The 20,911-nt window shown below is 35.5% G+C and overlaps 2 protein-coding genes across 2 annotated transcripts; both read right to left on the minus strand.

The window, feature by feature from the left end:
* Window positions 1-224: 224 nt before the first annotated feature.
* On the minus strand, window positions 225-5,740 carry LOC311296218 (uncharacterized protein). The gene is made up of 9 exons (XM_084417896.1): window positions 5,645-5,740; window positions 5,390-5,493; window positions 4,772-5,119; window positions 4,454-4,681; window positions 4,015-4,341; window positions 3,667-3,876; window positions 3,491-3,578; window positions 662-716; window positions 225-569 (listed from the first exon to the last, which is right to left on the minus strand). Coding segments are annotated over exons 1-9 (1,551 nt in total). The 5' UTR covers window positions 5,647-5,740; the 3' UTR covers window positions 225-380.
* A 6,598-nt stretch (window positions 5,741-12,338) lies between these two features.
* On the minus strand, window positions 12,339-14,858 carry LOC311296219 (uncharacterized protein). Its single transcript, XM_084417897.1, has 9 exons — window positions 14,795-14,858; window positions 14,566-14,630; window positions 14,053-14,394; window positions 13,740-13,967; window positions 13,301-13,627; window positions 12,936-13,145; window positions 12,778-12,853; window positions 12,627-12,680; window positions 12,339-12,534 (listed from the first exon to the last, which is right to left on the minus strand). The coding sequence occupies exons 3-8, from the start codon at window positions 14,366-14,368 to the stop codon at window positions 12,629-12,631; spliced, it is 1,209 nt and encodes a 402-aa protein (XP_084274023.1). The 5' UTR covers window positions 14,369-14,394; window positions 14,566-14,630; window positions 14,795-14,858; the 3' UTR covers window positions 12,339-12,534; window positions 12,627-12,628.
* Window positions 14,859-20,911: the final 6,053 nt, after the last annotated feature.

Consider the following 20,911-nt stretch of genomic DNA (forward strand, 5'->3'; position numbering starts at 1 on the left):
TATATATACACATGCTATATTTGTTATTACTGAAAACAATTATATTTAGTTCTTATTTTATTTACTACTACTGCATAATATCTCTCATGTACAGTCAAACTATTGCAAAAAAAAAAAATCTTACATGAAGCAGAGGTGCATATCGTCCTGAAGGTGATGAGCAGCTGAATGTACATTATCCTGTCTATTACAACTTACCAAAAAATAAATTGACATGAAATATTGATTTAAGCTGTATTTATTTTATCGATTATGAGAGAGTGCGGAGTTATACAATACAAAGTGTAGGAAATTTGCTGGGGTTAAGACAACAATGAACTATGCAATTTATATATCCCAAATGCAATGATATGAACAGCTCACTAGAGGGTAACAGTGTGTTATTTGAACATGACAGTGGAATAGTGGACAGCCTCTGTTTCTGTGGTGTCTGTGTCACATAAGGCTGTAGGGACTGAAGATGCATCTTTTGTTTTAAAACTAATGCTGGAATATTGAATGTCTTGATTGTCGGCATCTGGTTTCTGCGTGAGGTTGGAGGATGCAGTGTTATCGTGCACTGAGTCATACTGGTGGGGGAAACACAATAATAAATAAGTAAGAAAAGTTAACTTTTTAAATAAATGTGTGTAAAACTAAATTTAGTGTCAGACTTTCTCACCAGCACCTCCTCCTTTTCAACCCTGTGGGTTTTAGACAAGGCACACCTTCTCCTCCTTAAAGAAACACAACCATTTATATAGTACACAGTGGGGTCCACATTTAATATTTTTTTTTTTTAAATGTTTACTTAGATCTGCACATTATCACACTTCATCTTATGAGTGGTCTTTTACTGCTTAATAAAGTAAAGTGACAAAAACAAAGTCTTCTTTTAAACACCTAAAACGCTTTATATTGTGGTCATTTTGTTACATTTCACAAAATGTATAAGTTGTCTTTGTCTGCTTTAAGTGAAGTAATAAAAGTTAAGTCTTCTTTTAAACAGCCATGAGATATCGTGAAGTGGTTATAAGACATTTGTTTTGAACATTTTTGTAGTTGCTTCCAGTTTCCAGTGAGCTTAAAGGGACAGTTCACCCAAAAAATAAAAATGATTTAAACAATTATTCACCCCCACCCATTGACTTCCACAGTATTTTTCCTACTATGGCTGTTTGATTACCAACTTTCTTTAATGTCTTCTTTTGTGTAACAGAAGAAAGAAACATCAACATGGTTTGGAACAACATGAGGGTGAGTAAATAATGACAGAATGTTCATTTTTGGGTGAACTATCCCTTTAAACTAGGTCAAAATGAAATGAACATTAACCTCATTGGAAACACACAAATATGAACAAAGAACCAGTGAACCACTGAATAGGAACCACCCCTAACACATTCTTGGCCGCCTGACATTAGAAAACAGAACTTACATGAATGTGGTTAACCAGACTGTAAAATAACATATTTTTGTGCACTTTTTTGCACCTTCAAGACAAGAACAAAAATAACCAATAAGCTGGACACAAAATAAATAAATAAATAAAACAGTTAGCTGCATACACTTTAAGGGCCCTATTTTAACGATCTGAAACGCAAGTATCAAACGCGAAACGCAAGTAACTTTGTGGGTGGATCTCGGGTGCTGTTGCTATCGTACCGGCGGGATAAATGACTCTTGCGCCCGACGCACATCTAAAATGGGTTGGTCTGAAGTAGCTATATTACTCATTAGGCGTAACGTGAACTAAACCAATCAGAGCATCATCTCACATTCCCTTTAAGAGCAGGCACGCTTGTTACATGGCGGATTGCTATTATAACGGTGGATTTGCCAGGCGCACGCCAGGAGCGGTTCACAGCCGAGGAGACCGACGTTCTCGTCAGGGCCGTAAAAGACAGAGAAGTGGCATTGTATGGGGATGGGAGAAACCCACCCAAATTAGCTTCGGTTAAACAGGCGTATAATAATTTGGGTAAATGTGTAAGCTAGATTTATCTATGTCATTTTTTCACATCTTCATGGACACCACAATCATTTCCCTCATGTGGAATATTTTTCCTTGTAATTATGTATGGTTTGGAAACTGTTGCGTCTGTGTGTAGATAAGAGAAGCAAAGTGTATGCGCGTTGTGCACACGCTACATTATGGCCAAGCATGCGCCCTTAAAATAGCATCTGAACGCGCCACTGAAAAATGTTTTTCCTGGTCTGTAGCGGAATTGTTTTCTGGAACTGCAAAATAGCACCAGGGAAAGTTTGCGCCGGAACACGCCTCCTCTTTTCACTGAACCGCCCCCGGGAGCACAAGTTCATTCCCTAATTTACCGACGTGCGTCTGCCGAGGGAAAAGTCCGCTCTGCGTCGGGTGCAAAAGAGGAATGATACATGCGTCGGTGTACAAAGTCAATTGCACTGGGTGCAAGATAGGGCCCTAACACTCCTAAATATCAATTGAAAATGTTTGTTCAAAAGGGAATGACCTTCTGATTTCGAGTTTCTTTTTGCATATATAAATATTAAACTACCAATTAAATCTACATGCTTTTTCCCTATATTACTTCATATGTATTAGATTTGGCAAAGCCTCGTAATTTTACATTTTTTTTTTTTTGAATAAAACATGATTTACATTTCCTCACAACTTTTTTTTTACTTCAAGGGAAATGTCTTATAACCACTTAATGATATCTTATGGCTGTTTAAAAGAAGACTTAACTTTTGTTACTTTACTTAAAGCAGACAAAGACCACTTAGAAATATTATGACCACATTATAGTGGTCATAATAGCTTTTTAGATGTTTAAAAGAAAAAAACAAACATTTTTTTGTCACTTTACTTTAAGCAGTAAAAGAGCACTCATAAAATGAAGTGTGATGCTGTGCAGATAAACAATGTCAAGATATGAGACTTATGAAAGTAAAAATCCATTATAACTTAAGTGGACAAAATTATATTCATTGTGTGTTATAAATTATCATACTCGATAGTTATAACCACAAATAGGTAAGTATTATTACTGTTGTTACGATTATTTATGAAATGACACACCACACACTATAAGGTTTTTTTTCAGGCATTATGTGTGTATTATAATGCATTAAGAATACACTTATGATGCAATATAAATGCAGGCTTTATCTGGGGTTATAATTGTACTCTTAAAAGTTATAACCACAAATAGGTAAGTATTATAATGTATTTTACCTGTTGTTATGATTATTTATTAGATGATACAACATATTATAAGGTTGTTATAATGCATGTATTATTAACCGTTAGGAATACCCTTATACAGTAATGCATTATAAATACTTTATAGAAAGTGTTACCAATTATATTTATTTATTATCAAATTGCATGAAATTATTTTACAATTTGAGTCAACATTTTAAACAGATTTAATTTCATTTGTGACAAAATAGTGCAGAATCTTTATCTATTTACATAATTTTATGTTTTATGTTTTTCAAAATCCTAGAACTTAAAACAACATTTACTGACCTATACCACAGGACTCCTAATAACGCAAGAGTCAAAAACACACACAGTACGACTGCAGTGTTTCGTAGTGCTGTGCTCTCCCCTTGGTCTGTGAGTAGAAATTAATCATATCAGAAACACTCAGACTGCTGCAATCATTTCAGACTAAAGCACATGTATCATGAGAGATGTGTCACCTTTTACAGCACAGGAATACTCTTGACGCTCTTCATTGCTGACTGAGTCCAGGTACAGCTTGTTGGCTTTAGTGAATCCATCCGTTACCTGCCGTCCGTTCTTGTACCAGATGTAAGTATGTTTGTTGTTCAGAGTGCATTTAGTTGAACAGCTTAATATCACTTCTTGTCCCTCTGATATCATGTTTGGGCTGCTTATCACCTGCTTATCTGAAAAACAGAGTTGAAGTATTTCAAGTTGGGCTTAACATTGATTTTGACTGACATGGAAAACAAAACCTCTATAAAATGGAGTAGTATTCTTGATGGCAGTAAATTGTCTGTGAATCTTCTAAAATGTTATCAAACCTGTAACAGTAAGAATGACTCCAGGTGATCCAGAGTATTTTCCTTCTGTCCTGTCAGTGATGATCCTGAATTTATATTCTCCAGAGTCATTCATCTTGAGCTCTTTGATTCTCAGTGTGTTTCCCTCATACTCCACACGACCAGCGAACTGATGCTCCTCACGCAGATCCTTGAAGTCACCAGGCTGACCGTAATGCCAGAATGTTTTATTTACAGTATAACCAGAGGGATGTGAGTATGTGCTGGAAATATCTACTGTTGAGCCCATCAAAGCACAGACTCTTCTAGAGGAGTAAGACACATCCCAGCAGACACTCTTAGAAATACCTGGAAGAGTCACAGATTAACATGTGAAACTCACACTTACTTTAAAACATGTTTAAATATACACATGGATGAACAAACAGTACCATCATTTTGTGCATTATTTGACACTCACACACAGAAGAGGAGCGATGTTTAAGGTTACTATCAAAAGAACAGGAATATCTGCCAGCATCTGTGCTGGGTGACACAAGCATGTCGCGAGACCCTCTATATGTGAAATACTGTCCATCCTTCATCCAGTAATAATACCGATCTCCAGAGGTGCAGGAAGAATCACAGGTCAGTTTTACTCTCTGATCTCTCGGGTCTGTAGTTGCAGGATTCATTCTCACCTGCAGCTCTGAATTACAGTGTAAATTAAGAAAAACTTCAACACAAGTCATGACAAATGAAAACAGATGAAGTGACCAGAATCTAGACTCAGTTTCACCTGTGACTGTTAGATTGACGGCGGCTGAGCTGAGACGTTTAACTCCATCCTTCATGATGAACATGAGCTGATATTCTCCAGAGTCTCTCTCTCTCAGGTCTGATATTGTGAGTGTTAAATAGTCGTTTATGAACTCCTGCTTCACCCGTCCTGAGTAGTTCGAGTCTAAAGTCAAATCTTCAGGTTCATCACTCTTTCTCCAGTTTGTATTCTGTTTCCGGCTGAACCAGAAAACAGTTTTGATGTTGGTGTTGTAGTAAGAGCACCTCAGTGTCTCCTGAAACCCCTTCACTGCACAAATATTCTCTTTACTACAGTACACAGAGATGCGGTCCAATGTTACGAAGCCTGAACAAGAAAACATTTCATTACTGAGATGAAGTTTACATACAGACAGAGGAGAGATCCAGTCCAGACTCTGCTGCTCACACACACCCAACCATGATGATCAATTTAGTTCAAATTTAAATATTGTCAAAAAAGTTTTTATTTTTTTAAATACACTGACATTGGAGAACAGTGAGCAAAACAATCACTTTTGGAACATGTGAAAGATAATTAGAGCCACATTTAAATTAAAACATGAGAGAGGAAAATAAGACACAATAATTCTCAAACCTGTATTGTGCAGCAGCAGCAGGATCAGAGGTAAGAGTCTGGAGTTCATGTTCTTCACTTTCTGTACATTCAGATGTTCAATGAAACACACAGAGCTGCTCGTCCTGAGAAAAATCAAACGACACACTCATTGAGTTTGATTGAGTTTGACTTTACAGTCAGAATCATGAATACAGTAACACACTTCAGAAAGTCATGCTTAAAATTACATTTTAATGTAATGTTTAAATGCAACAAAAGATTAGATTTACCTACATTAAATGTTGCTGTTGTTCTCTGATGTTAGTTGTAGTTTCTACTGTCTGTTTTAGAAGCTGTGCAGACTCTGCTGATCTTATTTCCTTCCCTTTTCTTACTGACACACAAATAAAAAAAAATAAAAAAGGAGATGCTTACGCTTCAGAAAATGTTCACTATCAAACTCAACTCAGGAAGTCAGTTTTAGCCTTTATGTTACATGATCTGTTAATAATCAGTTAATAATGATCTGTTAATAATGAATTAAACCTTGAGTTTGGTTATTTTCTATTTTTAAGTAATATTAAATAAAAATCTAAATAGAAAAGTTTCAATATTAAATATTGCAGATTTGCATAAATTAAAGGTAAATATTACTTGATACATTTTTTCTGAAATAACATTGTGAATTATAAGTTTAAGGAAACACACATTTATATATTCATTTCAATTTCATCATCAGATGGCCTTTTGTTTATTTTTATTTTTTATAGCCACAGGATTATGGGAAATCATACACGGAGAAGGATACATTTGCTGCCTTCAATAACCAACAGCATGAATCTTAGAAGACAGAATGTTATTGTATTATGTTTTTTTTTTTTTTTTTTTTTTTTCTACAGTAAATATAAAAAGCTAAAGGTCGATAAACACAAAAACTCAAGTTCAAACTCAAGAACTAAGTAACCCTAACCCTAACCCTAACTCTATTCCAAATACAGGCATATTTATGTTATATTTCATATTATGTTATAATCTTACTAAGTTACAGGTTTATTTTATTATCATAACTGGTCTCCAGACTGTGTGTCTGTGTATGCTTAATTAGTCACAGTGCGCAGGCGTCTCGCCTCTAGGTTTCAGTTTCATTCAATCGATGGTCAGGACTGGTACGCCTTGCCGGTGAGTGACTATAAACGAGCATTGTTAGTAATTCAGATCAAGAATTAATATCACCCCATACAGAAAAAAAAAATTTGAAATATATTTTAAAGTGTCAAAAATATATGTGGCATATATTCCAAATACATTGACGTTGTCCACTTATATTTATCATTTTGAAATATATTCTGAAATATAACAAAAATATATGATGTTAAGTGTGAAATATATTTACATTTATAACATGTAATGTAAAATATATGACAAAATATATAGTCATAAAATGTTTAGCTTGCTAAAGAAGGGTCGAAAATGTATTTTGATCATAGTAATTCCTCTACCTTTTCCCCTATACACAACAGTAGGCTACCATATTTCACTACTGTATTATGACACACAGCTATAATAAATACTGTACTTACATTTAAATGACTGCAATGTAAAATGACAGATAGTTGCTTTCCTAGGACTATTAGGCCATATTAGGTGTCACGTGCCTTACACTAAGTGCATTTATTAGATTTATTGTTGTTTTATTGACATCTTTCCTGAAGTCATTTAAATATTGAAAATATGCACAATATTTATGATGCAAGTATAACAGTGACACTCCAAAAGTGAAGTGCACTTAAACAATAGATAGAACTCAGTGTCTAACACTGCATACACACACTATTAAATAACTGTATTCAATTCTGTAAAAATAGGGGAAAAAAACTCTGCATTCTGTGTGTTGTTTCCTACATAAAATTGTCATTTTAGGCCAATAAAGTCAGTAAAGGGGCAGCCGTGGCCTACTGGTTAGGGCTTCGGGCTTTGGGCTTGTAACCGAAGGGTTGCCAGTTCGCTCCCTGACCAGTAGGAAAAATGTGGGAGGGGGAAGTGGTAAAGCACTGCTCTCCCATGCCAACATCCACGGCTGAAGTGGTCTATCTAAAAAATAAATTGAAAATGTGTTGTTTGTTTGTGAAAATGTTAACTTTTTAAATTTCAAAATATATTTCAAATGAAACAATTTGCAAAAGTTAAAATAAAAATATATTTACACATATTTAACTTAAATATATTTATTGGGCCAATTTCAAATATTTGCATATATACCAAAAATATATTTTCTTTATATTATAATATATATATTTTGTGTATGGGACATGATTGTGTAATTTCATTAGTTAATTCTGGTGTTTTGTGTTTGTGTTTTCATTGCAGGTTTACAACCTAACCTAACTAGCTAACTAACATGCTATGTAACGTCACTAATATCATCCAGCTGACAGGCTAGCATAGCGGTAGCATTCAGGCTACCTAGTTTGTGGATGATTATTGTGTTTGTGTGCGCGATAAAAGCTCATAAAGTGACTCGAGTTGTATCCGCCGTACTTGTCCTGAAACCCTTCCAGTGGGGAGTTTATTGAGCTATAGCAGTTAGCTTAGTAGAAAACTGGACAATTAGGTACGCATGTGTTTTAATGCAAATATCTATTCAGCCAATCACATTACAACAACTCAATAGATTTAGTCATTTAGGCTGATCAAGACGATCTGCTAAAGTTGAAACGGCATCAGAATTGGAAAGAAAGATGATTTTAGTGACTTTGAATGTGGCACTGTTGTTGGTTGGTCTGCGTATTTCAGAAACTGCTGATCTACTGGGATTTTCATGCACAACTATCTTTAGGGTTTACAGAGAATGGTCTGAAAAAGAGAAAATATCCAGTTCTGTGATCAAACGAAAAGGCCTTGTTGATACCAGAGGTCAGAGGAGAATGGCCAGACTGGTTCCAGCTGATGAAAAGGCAACAGTAACTTAAATAACCAAAGTTGGACAATAGAAGATTGGAAAAAAGTTGTCTGGTTTGATGAGTCTCAATTTCTGCAGTGACGTCTAGATGGCATTTGACAAACAACATGAAAGCATGGATCCATCCTGCCTTTTATCAAGGGTTCAGGCTGCTTCTGGTTTAATGGTCTGAGGGATATTTTCTTGGCACACTTTGAGCCTCTCAGTACCAATTGAGCATTGTTTAAACGCCACAGTCTACCTGAGTATTGTTTTTGACCATGACAATGAGTTCACTAAACTCAAATGACCTCCACAGTCTCTCCAGATCTCAGTCCAATAGAGCACCTTTGGGATGTGAAGGAACAGGAGATTCGCATCATGGATGTGCAGCCGACAAATCTGCAGCAACTGCGTGATGCTATCATGTCAATATGGAAAAAAAAAGGAAGGAAAAGGTGGCACACAACAGCTTCAAAAATAGAAAAATATTTATTTCATGTTCTCACCACAGGCGACGTTTTGAGCCCAGTGGCTCTTTATCAGACAATGAACACATGCACTGATAAACCCTTATATACACCACATAACTAATATCAATATGGGCCAAAATCTCTGAGGAATATTTCCAGCACCTTGTTGAATCTACATTATTACAGTTTTAAGGTAGTTCTGAAGGCAAAAGTGGGTCCAACCTGCCAAGGTGTCCCTAATAAAGTGGCCAGTGAGAGTTTATACAGTACATACACACTGATAAGAATGATTGTGTGGTGATGTAAATACTGCAGGAAAGGGGGTTGGTTAGGGGTTAACAGTTTAGGACCCAAGGACCAGATGTTTGAAAGAAGACCCGGAGTCAGAACTTCCAGGTCGCAGATTTGGGTTGCTGGGTGCCAGCATGTCCCGAACAACAACTCAGTCAATCTCCAATAATGCCAGTGGTTCCTTAACCTGTAACCAAGAAGACTAACACACACACCGACACACAGCTTTTCCAAGGTTGGATTTGGCCAGGCTCTAACTATAAACAGGAGGCTCGTCTCAAAACATCAGGACAACAAGTTCTTTCTCTCAAGGATAGGACACTTTAGTCTAAATGGAAAATATTGGATTTAACTGAGAAATGGTCCCTTAAACTATAGTCTTCAATGACCCCTATTTGTTTGAACACGTTGAAGACCTTTCTCAAACACAAAACCAGTCCCTATTTCATTTCTGGAAGCCGGGATAAGTAGGCAAGCACTGTTACTGCATTCAGATATCAAATACTGACATTAAGGAATACATGAAAAGAACATTTCAGAAATCATACTGGTAACTTCTATAACAAAGTAAAATCTCCAGAGAAGTCATTCAACTCATTTGATATTTAGAAGGAAAAATATTGATTAATACCTTGATTATAATCACTCATTACATATACATTGAAGCAGCAGTGGATTCCAATCCTAGCCTGGTTCTACCAGACTCTCGTACATTTCATTAGTACAGAGAGTCTGGCCTCTCTCCATTGACAAGCGTTAACTTCCTTGAAGGTGGGTACTCTGTTGAAGTTTAAAACTATTGGATCTGCCCAGAGTCACTCTGGATCTGCCATAACCAATCGCCAACCTTTGGTCGTGACGTAACCCTACAACTCAAACTAGAGCACGACCTCAACCTCTGTTCGCTGATTGGACCGCCAAAAAAATTATCGGAGAAAACCAAAGAATACACCACAATCCCAGACGTAGTACTGAAGGGAAATAAAATTGAGCTGAAGTACGCAGGAGGGCGGAGCCAGGCTATTCTAATCCACCCCCTTCAGTTGGAATTGTTTGTTTCAATCATAATCAAAAATGATCCATTGATTGTTACCATTATTTTGTACTAAGTATTGAGGTCTGTGTTTGGTTTGGTACCTCATTATCTATATTGTGTAGATATGTTGTCTAACCAAGTAAATAAATAAATAAAAAACTACTTTGTTGTTAACTAAATGTTACTTTAAAAGCATGGTTTAATTCAGTGCTACATTCTTTGAGTAACATTTCAAACAAAAAGCGAGTAAAATGTCCTTAAAACACTGTATTGCAAAGTAAACTTCAAATTAGTAGAAATTACTCAACAAGCTCTTTCTGGCCAAGGTTATTTACTTGATCTCTTTGTTAATTTTTACATAATTTTAAATTCCATACATGTGAAATTTACTTTAAAATCTGAGTGCAAAAACGTGCAAAAGAAAAATGGAGTAAATTGTACTTTTTCCCCTTCAATATATATAGGATATTTAAAAGATTTTGCCGTCTCTAAACTGCTAGGATACTCTCAGGACATGCTACTGATGATGCCTTTATTTCCCCGGCTAATACACAAACACAAATCACTGAAGCAATGAAGTCTAGCAAGCTGTTTAAACAGGAGTTTGCTTTGCATTGCTTGATCTTGGACTATTAGAACACAAAAGAGGACACAGTTTTTTCCTGCTCATTAATATGTTTATTGATTTTGCTGTTTTCCACACTAAAATCCCTTTCACAGCAAGAACGATAACCATAACATTACCAAAAACCATCAGGTTTTAAACATCATTCTAAGAGGTCAATGTCTAAATGAATCTGCAGTGGTCAGGTGGTACAAGAGCGCTGCTAGAATAGAGTTTGCAAGTTGCAACTACGCGTTCTACGAGGACGTGGATGTTTTTCACAAGTTGGAATCTCATTATTACAGTAATTATGACATGGTGTGTTCATACATTTCTAGCAATCCTGAAGATTTATTATTGTTCAAGTGTGTTTGATAAGGGTTGGAGCTAAACTATGCAGGAAAGTGAACCCTGAGAACCCCTGCCATAGGGTGTCGTTTCTACTATCTCTTTAAAATTCACTTTGACACTGCTATTTCCTTCCTCTTTTCTAAAATAATTTTTGCTAATGACAAGTCAGTTGTCGTCTTTAGCCAAAATAAAGCACAGAATGGACTAGGAAGTTTGGGTGTTCATTTGTCTCTCATGAACTATGAAAACATGGAATCAAGTTAAGAGAAATGGGAAAAAAGTTCCTTCAACTGCACCAGAAGACACTTTACTGAAGTACTCTACTGAACTCTACTGAATGCACAGGATTTTAGGAAGTACTTAAGCATTTTGAACATTTAAACATTTCAGAAGAACATTTAAATACTCCTGACCAGAAGGTGGCACTGTCTTCACAGTTAAGCACAGATAATGGAGGCAGTGAAGAAATTGTTTTCCACAATGACAGGCGTCATTACTGTGGTTCCATTTTTTCTATTGAAATATAAAATATAAAAGTGCACACTATAGCATAATAATAAAATAATCATAAGATAAAGATAAACAGCACAAAGGGTATGCCCCATATAGGACAGATCAATATACGATCAGTGTTAGGGGTAATGCATGCAAGTTATGTAATCAGATTATAGTCAAAAGAACCTAAAGAAACACATTACATTTAAATTTACAACAAATATCCGAGTTACTTTTTCAAATAAGTAACGCAAGTTACTTTGTTTATCATTTATTGACTGACACCTTTCCTGTCCCCATGTTGAGAGAAATCAGGAGTAAGATTACCAGACTATCTCACTTACACAAAACAGATTCAGTATTCCTCAAAATGAATAAAAACTCTGAAATGAAAACTTTTATTATGCAAAACTGAAATAATTAAATAAGTTACTGTAAATTACACAAATATACTTTGTGCAATTAATCTCAATTTATTAACCAGTGTCTTTACTGCTGACCTTTGATGATCCAATTCACATACCAATAGGCCAAAATGACTTTGGTTAAACATCACATTTCTGTTTTCATTTATTTTATTTTATTAACTGCACTTGGGTTCTCTACAAACTTGCCTTCAGCTGACTACTTTACAGTAATGCAAATAGTTACTTTTTCAGGAAGTAATTCAATATTGTAATGCAGTACTTTTAATTTTCCCCAACACTGTATATGGTCGTTATAGAATAAAATAATTTTGTTTATTGAAGGCACTTCTTACATTAAGCATAAGGAGGGAGAAAAAAAAAAGCTAAAAGTTTCATATCATTTTAGCTTTATTTGATTATGAAGACTGCTCAGTCATTGATAGGTTACTGTATATGACATCATTGTATCACTGTTGATAGTTCTGACTGTTGCTAGGTGATGATCTCACAAAGGAAGAACACAATGACATCATCACTCCACCAGCTCTGATGGACAGACAGCAGATGAACAGATGTGGAGCATCAGATTCTGAGACAGACAAATAGAAAGACATTAAATACATTTACTGTGTTTATCATTGCATGTCTTATAGCAGATTCTCTATATACATCATTTCTCACCTTCACTTTTGTCTTCCATTTGATTTTGAGATTAGATGCATTCTGATGAAAAACCTGTTGAATCATAATTCACAATCTTATAATCTGAATTCATTTAATTGTATTCACTGTTCATCATGCAATTATGAATTTCACTGGATGTTTTACTCACCACATCCACAGAGCCGCTATTATGAGAAACTGAGGTAAAAACACCAGCAGAATGACTGTATAATGGCTGTCCACTTCTAAACACAAAGAAGTGTATCATGACTATCAGAGAAACAATCATTTCAGACTAAAGCACATGTATCATGAGAGATGTGTCACCTTCTACAGCACAGGAATACTCTTGAAGCTCTTCATTGCTGACTGAGTCCAGGTACAGCTTGTTGGCTTTAGTGAATCCATCCGTTACCTGCCGTCCGTTCTTGTACCAGATGTAAGTATGTTTGTTGTTCAGAGTGCATTTAGTTGAACAGCTTAATATCACTTCTTGTCCCTCTGATATCATGTTTGGGCTGCTTATCACCTGCGTATCTGAAAAACAGAGTTGAAGTATTTCAAGTTGGGCTTAACACTGATTTTGACTGATATGGAAAACTTTATAAAATGGAATATAGTATTCTTGATGGCAATACATTTTCTGTGAATCTTCTCATTAAAATGTTATCAAATCCTTCATGATCAGTTACCTGTAACAGTAAGAATGACTCCAGGTGATCCAGAGTATTTTCCTTCTATCCTGTCAGTGATGATCCTGAATTTATATTCTCCAGAGTCGTTCATCTTGAGCTCTTTGATTCTCAGTGTGTTTCCCTCATACTCCACACGACCAGCGAACTGATGCTCCTCACGCAGATCCTTGAAGTCACCAGGCTGAACGTAATGCCAGAATGTTTTACTTACAGTATAACCAGAGGGATGTGAGTATGTGCTGGAAATATCTACTGTTGAGCCCATCAAAGCACAGACTCTTCTAGAGGAGTAAGACACATTCCAGCAGACACTCTTAGAAATACCTGGAAGAGTCACAGATTAACATGTGAAACTCACACTTACTTTAAAACATGTTTAAATATACACATGGATGAACAAACAGTACCATCATTTTGTGTATTATTTGACACTCACACACAGAAGAGGAGCGATGTTTACGGTTATGATCAATAAAACAGGAATATTTGCTAGCATTTGTGCTGAGTGACACATTCATGTCGCGAGACTCTCTATATGTGAAATACTGTCCATCCTTCATCCAGTAATAATACCAAACTCCAGAGGTGCAGGAAGAATCACAGGTCAGTTTTACTCTCTGATCTCTCGAGTCTGTAATTGCAGGATTCATTCTCACCTGCAGGTCTGAATTACAGTGTAAATTAAGAAAAACTTCATCACATGACAAATGAAAACAGATGAAGTGACCAGAATCTAGACTCAGTTTCACCTGTGACTGTTAGATTGACGGCGGCTGAGCTGAGACGTTTAACTCCATCCTTCATGATGAACATGAGCTGATATTCTCCAGAGTCTCTCTCTCTCAGGTCTGATATTGTGAGTGTTGAACTGCGGTATGAGAACTCCTGCTTCACCCGTCCTGAGTAGTCCGAGTCTAAAGTCAAATCTTCAGGTTCATCATTCTTTCTCCAGTTTGAACTCTGTTTCCGGCTGAACCAGAACACAGTTGTGATGTTGGTGTTGGAATGAGAACATCTCAGCTGCACAGGGCTTTCGCTCAGAGCACAAACATCTTCACGGGTCATCAAGAGGCAGTCCAGTGTTAGAGAACCTGATGAAAAAGGGAACACTTAGACCAAAAAGTTTGCATTGATGAAGGAAAGATCCTCATCTGACAAACCACATGACAGCAGTGAGGCAACTCTCCTTCATGTCTAAAGTATATTGATATTTTAATTTTGATAAGACATTGATATACTAACCATTAACACAATAATCTTACCCGAGATGTGTATAAGTAGGATGATATGAGTCTGAAGTCCATGCTTAAACTTTGAAAATAATTCACTTGTTTGTCCAGAATGAAAAAAATTAAATAAAAAATGTGGAGAGAGAGGCACACAATAATTTCAAATCATTTATCTCAATAGCTCCTACATGAATTGTATTTGTTTAACATGGTTAAGACAATTTTCTTAAAACAAATTTAAATGACTGATTCACATACTTACATGTTGCAGATTTCTCCAGCTATGAAGAAGTTTTGTGCCGTTGCAAAAGTGCTGTCAACGTCTGAAGTTGACCAGGCAAACAGCTGATAATATTTCCTTCCTTTTTCTGAAGCAGAAAAAAACCTCTTTACCCACTTGTTGTTGGGCAGTTAACTCTCCAGTACATCAGCATCTTCATGTTTTATAGCTTCAAGTTCACTTTTAGGCTTTACATTTCCCAAATGACAACTTGACAAAACAAGTTTCAAATTTATAAAAAAAAAAAGTTTGTTGATTTCATATGGATTTGAAAACCTTTACACCATTCTCAATACAAGTTAATTCACGTCATGTGATGAAACTATTAATTCATAAACACACAGTTTTGGAGGAGTCGCACCACATGACATTTTACAACCTAAAATAATCTTCCTTTGTCATAAACAGATCAAAGTTTCTGATATTTAGACATATGTAGATCTTTTATTAAAATCTGTTGACTTTAGCAAGCCTTGTTGCATTATAAGCTATACGCCAATGGTGATAGTTCAAAAATGGGAAAAAGCACTTTACATTTTTTCCCCAAAGTTTGCATCCTGTAACTCAAGAATTATTAAAGATATTGCAATAGTGCCGTCAATCGACTAAAAATATGAACTAATTCATTGCAAGCTTTTCTGTAATTAACATTAAAGTTTTTAATATTTTTTTTTTTATATTGCAATACTTACACATTGAATTTCATAAACAACATAAAGACTGTATATTTTAAATATTTGATTAATGGCATCTTTTTACTAAGCACTTGTACATAACATATCTGGTTATGTTTATTCTAAGTTTTCACCACATGGACTCTGTTTGTGTTTTCACCTTAGATAGTTTGTCGTCATGGTTGTTAATTTGATTCATTACTCAGTTCAGGTCTGTGTCATTGTGTTCAGGTGTCTCATTATTATTTACTGTAAGTTCAGTTCACTTTGTGTTTGTGGTCGGGTCTTGTTAATGGTTATGTTGATGCATGTTAGGATCACGTTAATGTCATCATTGTATGGCGGGTAGATCATGCCTTTTCTAAGTCTACCCTGAAGAAGGCGAAGGAGCAGTCTACCCTTCCGTCGCCGTCAGTCCGTGTCTATTTTTGAATGGGATTGATAGAGACGTCAGACGACAGACCGGCGGCGACGTCACGGCGGCGTCACAGTAGTAACGTATACCTTACGGCGACGTGGCGACGGCGTACGTGAGAAATGTATAAAAAAATCATAACGTCTGAACCAGGCACGTCGCCTAATAAGACGCCTGATACACACGTCGTCCCTCAGTACGTCGCCTAATAAGACGCCTGATACACACGTCGTCCCTCAGTACGTCGCCTAATAAGACGCCTGATACACACGTCGTCCCAATATAATGTTATTTTTCCCATGTTGATAACGAAAAGTGAATAGCATGAGTAAGATTGGATTTGCAATAGGCTATAGGCCTATCGGGAGACATGATTTTTGTTTTGTTTTGTAGGAAGCTTTTCTTTAAAGTGAATTTTTGTTTAATATTAAAGCCTATCTTAATTTTAAATTTGTCATTGTTGGTCTTTCTACAGCAGTGTTTCAATAAATGGTCTATCTTTTCTAGACAGAAAAGTTAACAACAAAGTAATAAAAAATCTTTTATTTGCAAAATCTATCCCTGCCTCCAGATACAAATGGTCCCCCTTGTATGAAAATATTAATTGGAATAGAGCATGGAGTAACCCACATACATATTTAATTACAAACAAAGTAAAAGAAATATCATTTAAAATTATTTACCATTATTACCCCTGTAACAAGATTATCTCTAAATTTATACCGTCGACGAAAAATGCAGCTTTTGCTTTATGGAAACGGAAACGTTAGACCATTTATTCTATAATTGCTCACATAGCTCTTCTCTGTGGAATGATATAGCCTACAACAATGATGCATTAATGGACAACTTGGCTCAAACATAGCCTACATTTATCTAATTTTGATATCTTCTTTTAATTTTCTGACTCAAATTTATCTGTACAATATATAGTCAACTTAATAATTTTGCTTGGAAAATTCTTTATTCATAAATCGAAGTTTATGAAAAACTACGGTGACGCATTGCTGCCACATACATATAATTTTTTTCCACTCAATTATGTCGTAATAACGAGATCTTATGTCGTTTTAACGACATATTTTTCTCGTAATAACGAGATCTTATTTCATTAAAACGACATATTTTCTTGGCCTTATAAGGACGTGTGTAGTCATGTAGGCTACAAAATATGCCTTTATCCACATAAAATTGATAGCCAATCATGTCTTTATCATACGTTCAAAAAGCTGAAGAAATAACAGCCCCCAACGGACATTCATGTTAAATGATCAAATTCTGTACACACCTTATTAATAGCAGATGAGCCCAGAATACGAACATTGTGTTTAATTGCATATTATGCTAAGCATTTTCCTCCCATAGAAAACCCTTATAATAAAGAAAAAGCTTAATGTGGCTTAATAGGCTACTTCAGTGATAAAGATCAAATGCTGTACACACCTTATTAATAAACCATACTATCCTACAGAAAAGCAGATGAGCCCAGAATATGAACGCAATGCATTTAATTATACGTTAAGCGTTTTCCGATAGAAACCCTTATTATAAAGAAAATAAAGATGGCTCTTAACGTGGCTTTCTATGGGAGGATGGCATTGCGGTGCACAGCAAATCCTTTAAATGGTATTCAATGCAAAACAAAAATGAAAAATAAAAGTAGCCAATAAAATAAACAAATTATTGTGGCATTAATTAGCCCACAAACAATATTTATTTTAAAGACTAAACGAATTTGTTTAAAGAAAAACACCAGCGTTGGGCGTCTGTAGCCTATAGGCTGAGTGTTTCAGTCGTCCTTTTCAAACTGGCGCAATAAAATGCAACAGAATTTGATTTGTTAAACATGAAGAGGACTTATCAGTCTGGCATGGCCGCTCGCTCTAACGTTAACCTGGATAAATGTTCGCTATTATTAAGCGCATATCCGAGTGTTTGTGCGGAGTGTGGAGCGCGCACTGCATGACATGGACGCGCCGGTGCCATCACTCGCATTTTCCTATCAACAGTGGAAACAACTTAAATACTCCATTATTTCTGGTCATACAGAAAATAATAATACATCAGTCGCAACTACTTTTATTTGTGTAAACTCTCAACAACAAGAAAACGTTGTGCTTTTGTAAAATAAAAGAAAACGAACAGGGCGCGCTTTCATGATCTCTGTGAATTGGAGCGCATCTCAAAAATGAACCGAAAAACAGTGTATAGACAAGCCTCACAGACATGAGAAATATAACTATCTAGCCTATATAAAGTAAGAAAAAAAAATGTTATCCACCAACGAAAAAAAAAAATCCAATCGAAAGCAAAATAGCCTACGGTATAGCCTACCATCTGATTATGTGATCCTGTCCGTATGAAAGGCGCATCTCTAGAGGCTAAATTACAGCGGAGATGTAGATATGTTTGCAGCAGGCAGCCTACACTGATTTAGAAAAGACTAGTTCATTAATAAACAATTAAAATGCTTCATTATTTTTTTCAGACACATTTATTATATCATTAGCCTACTTTTGCCGGTGCTTTGCGGCAAGTTTTATGCGCTTGAGCGCGGAATAGCCATATATACACCCAGGATTGAATATAAACGTGCGATTAGTCCTAATTGCTTAAATAAATTACTACTAGTCTAGAAAAATCCTTTAGTCTATGGCAACTCCAATCAATAGCCTACATTTAATATTTGACATTATTTAATTAGGAATAATTAGTATCCAGCTCTTTACATTAAATTAGTTGAGTTAGCATAATTAGTTAATGAATAAATAAAATAATAAAATAAAGTTTAAATTATACTACCGGTAACCATATATTTCTATATCGCATTGCTTATTCCACCACACAAAGGACTGTAATAAGGTGACAATCCGTTATACATGTGAAGATTGTAGCCTATATGGCTGTATCTTGAAGATTTTTGTATTGTATCTTCTGTTATAAAGATGAAGATTGACATTTCGTTAATTAAACAAAATAAGAACACAATGTTGTAAAAAATAAACAACTTAGGCTATGTTCTGTTAGATGTGTTTTGACTACTTTTTGTTTAATTATATCTCTAGGTAATGAAGATATAGCCTATTAACAAAAATAAATCTTAGGCTATATATAATATATTATATAAAAAAAAAAACTTATAGGCCTATATAAAATATATTTTAAAAAAGGGCCTCATTGATTCATTTTGCCTGATTGGGGGCTGCTACTATTTGCTTAAGCTTTTTGAACGTAGAAGTGTGATAAAGGCGCTATAGGCTGTCAATTTTATGTGGATAAAGGCATATTTTGTATATTATGTCCATATAAAGGCAAAAAAAGATGTCGTTTTTAACGACATAAGATCACGTTATTACGAGAAAAGATGACGTTAAAACGACATAAGATCTCATTATTGCAACATAATTGAGGGGGAAAAATAATATGTATGTGGCAGCAGCTATGCGTCACCGTAGTACTGCTCTTGATGTAAAGTGTAACAATTATCGTCAGCCCTCTTGCGCCCTCTGTTGGCATTTGTACATAATATACATATGTTCATTGTTTATATATTTCTTCATGTATTTTAATAGTGTTGTTAAATAAAATAAAATAATTAATTACTTTTAATACCCTACTTTATTTGAACCAATTATATTGCCTAATTTGTAATATGTATTTAAGTCATAGGCTACTAAAGGCTATTGTTCACTCTATCTTTATGACCAAAAAATATATAAATAAAATAGTCGACACTGACAGCCCTAGTTTTGAACATTTGAACATGAACCTACATTGTTTTGCATTTTGTGACTAAATTTCCCTGTCTTATATTTTTTCATTGTTGATTTCTTGAAAATAATAGGCTATTAAAATACTTTCTGTCACCTTCTCCTGTAAACAATATCGTGAATAGTTTCATATTGTGTATTCGCCCATTATGGTCAACTGTGTAAATTAAAATTATTACCAGCTTCAAAAGTAAAAACTCAGAATGACACATTCCAGAATATTATGTTTATAGATTACAATTAATGAATTTATCTGTTCAACTTTAAAGTTGTTGTTAATAATTGTGCAAAAAGTTGTGACTTTGATGGTGTATAATTTGCATAGTCCTCATATCCAGTAGAAAGTGAGTGAATTATTTAAAAAAAAAAAAATACTATGTTCGTAAACCATTCAGAGATGACATTAATGACATACACAACTTTGTATACAATACAAAATTTGTATCAATGATATTTTTAATGTCATCAGAATACAAGAAAAGAATGATTGATTAGAAAGATAACAAAGGAAAGATAAGAAAAGCTAGGGGGAAAAATTGCTATTATTTTATTGCGATGGGACGTTGGAGTCACACGTTGGTGTCACGCGTCTGTGGTGTGACGTGCTGTGGTGCGACGTTGGAGTCACACGTTGGTGTCACGCGTCTGTGGTGCGGCGTGCTGTGGTGCGACGTTGGAGTCACACGTTGGTGTCACGCGTCTGTGGTGCGGCGTACCCCTTCTGTCACGTAAAAGTACACGACTGTCGACTTCGTTAAGTTATCCGTGGCACTATCCACTCGTCATAATCATTGTGTGTTGGATTTCTACCGCTGTTACTCTTCATCTTCGTCGTTCGTTTGTCACCACCACACAACCCTGTAACAGTAGCTAAAATGCACCCAAAAAAAAGGTCAAAATGTTTTGCACTGTTTTGGACCCATGTAACCTTGTAAATGGTGCATTCAGATTTTCAGGTATGTCTAACAGGTAAATATACAGAAATGGAATAATCAAACACTGCACAGTTTAACATAAATGACACAAACAGCAGCAGGTTTATTAGGCTGCTGTCACTTTAAGACCTGACGCACATGACGCAGATCTGACAAGCATCCTACTGAGGATACTCAACAAAACGGGATTTTTAACATAATTGTGTGTGTTATGGTCAGTTTAGTCTATGTTTAGTCTGAAAGAGAACTCAAAGCGCGCTCCAGTACAGGTTTGAGTTATTTTTTGCGTCTTATCACGCTAGTGG

The sequence above is a fragment of the Rutilus rutilus genome (genome assembly GCF_951802725.1).
Source record: "Rutilus rutilus genome assembly, chromosome: 8".
Classification (NCBI taxonomy): Eukaryota; Metazoa; Chordata; class Actinopteri; order Cypriniformes; family Leuciscidae; genus Rutilus; species Rutilus rutilus.

Coding starts and splice junctions, on each gene's coding strand:
- LOC311296218 (XM_084417896.1), bottom strand. Junction 3,877..4,014: donor AGTCATTCTTACTGTTACAG/GTTTGATAACAT, acceptor TCTGTTTTTCAG/ATAAGCAGGTGATAAGCAGC. Junction 717..3,490: donor TTAGGAGTCCTGTGGTATAG/GTCAGTAAATGT, acceptor TGTTTCTTTAAG/GAGGAGAAGGTGTGCCTTGT.
- LOC311296219 (XM_084417897.1), bottom strand. CDS start 14,368: ATGACCCGTGAAGATGTTTGTGCTCTGAGCGAAAGCCCTGTGCAGCTG. Junction 12,854..12,935: donor GTATTCCTGTGCTGTAGAAG/GTGACACATCTC, acceptor CTTTGTGTTTAG/AAGTGGACAGCCATTATACA. Junction 12,681..12,777: donor ATAGCGGCTCTGTGGATGTG/GTGAGTAAAACA, acceptor ATGATTCAACAG/GTTTTTCATCAGAATGCATC.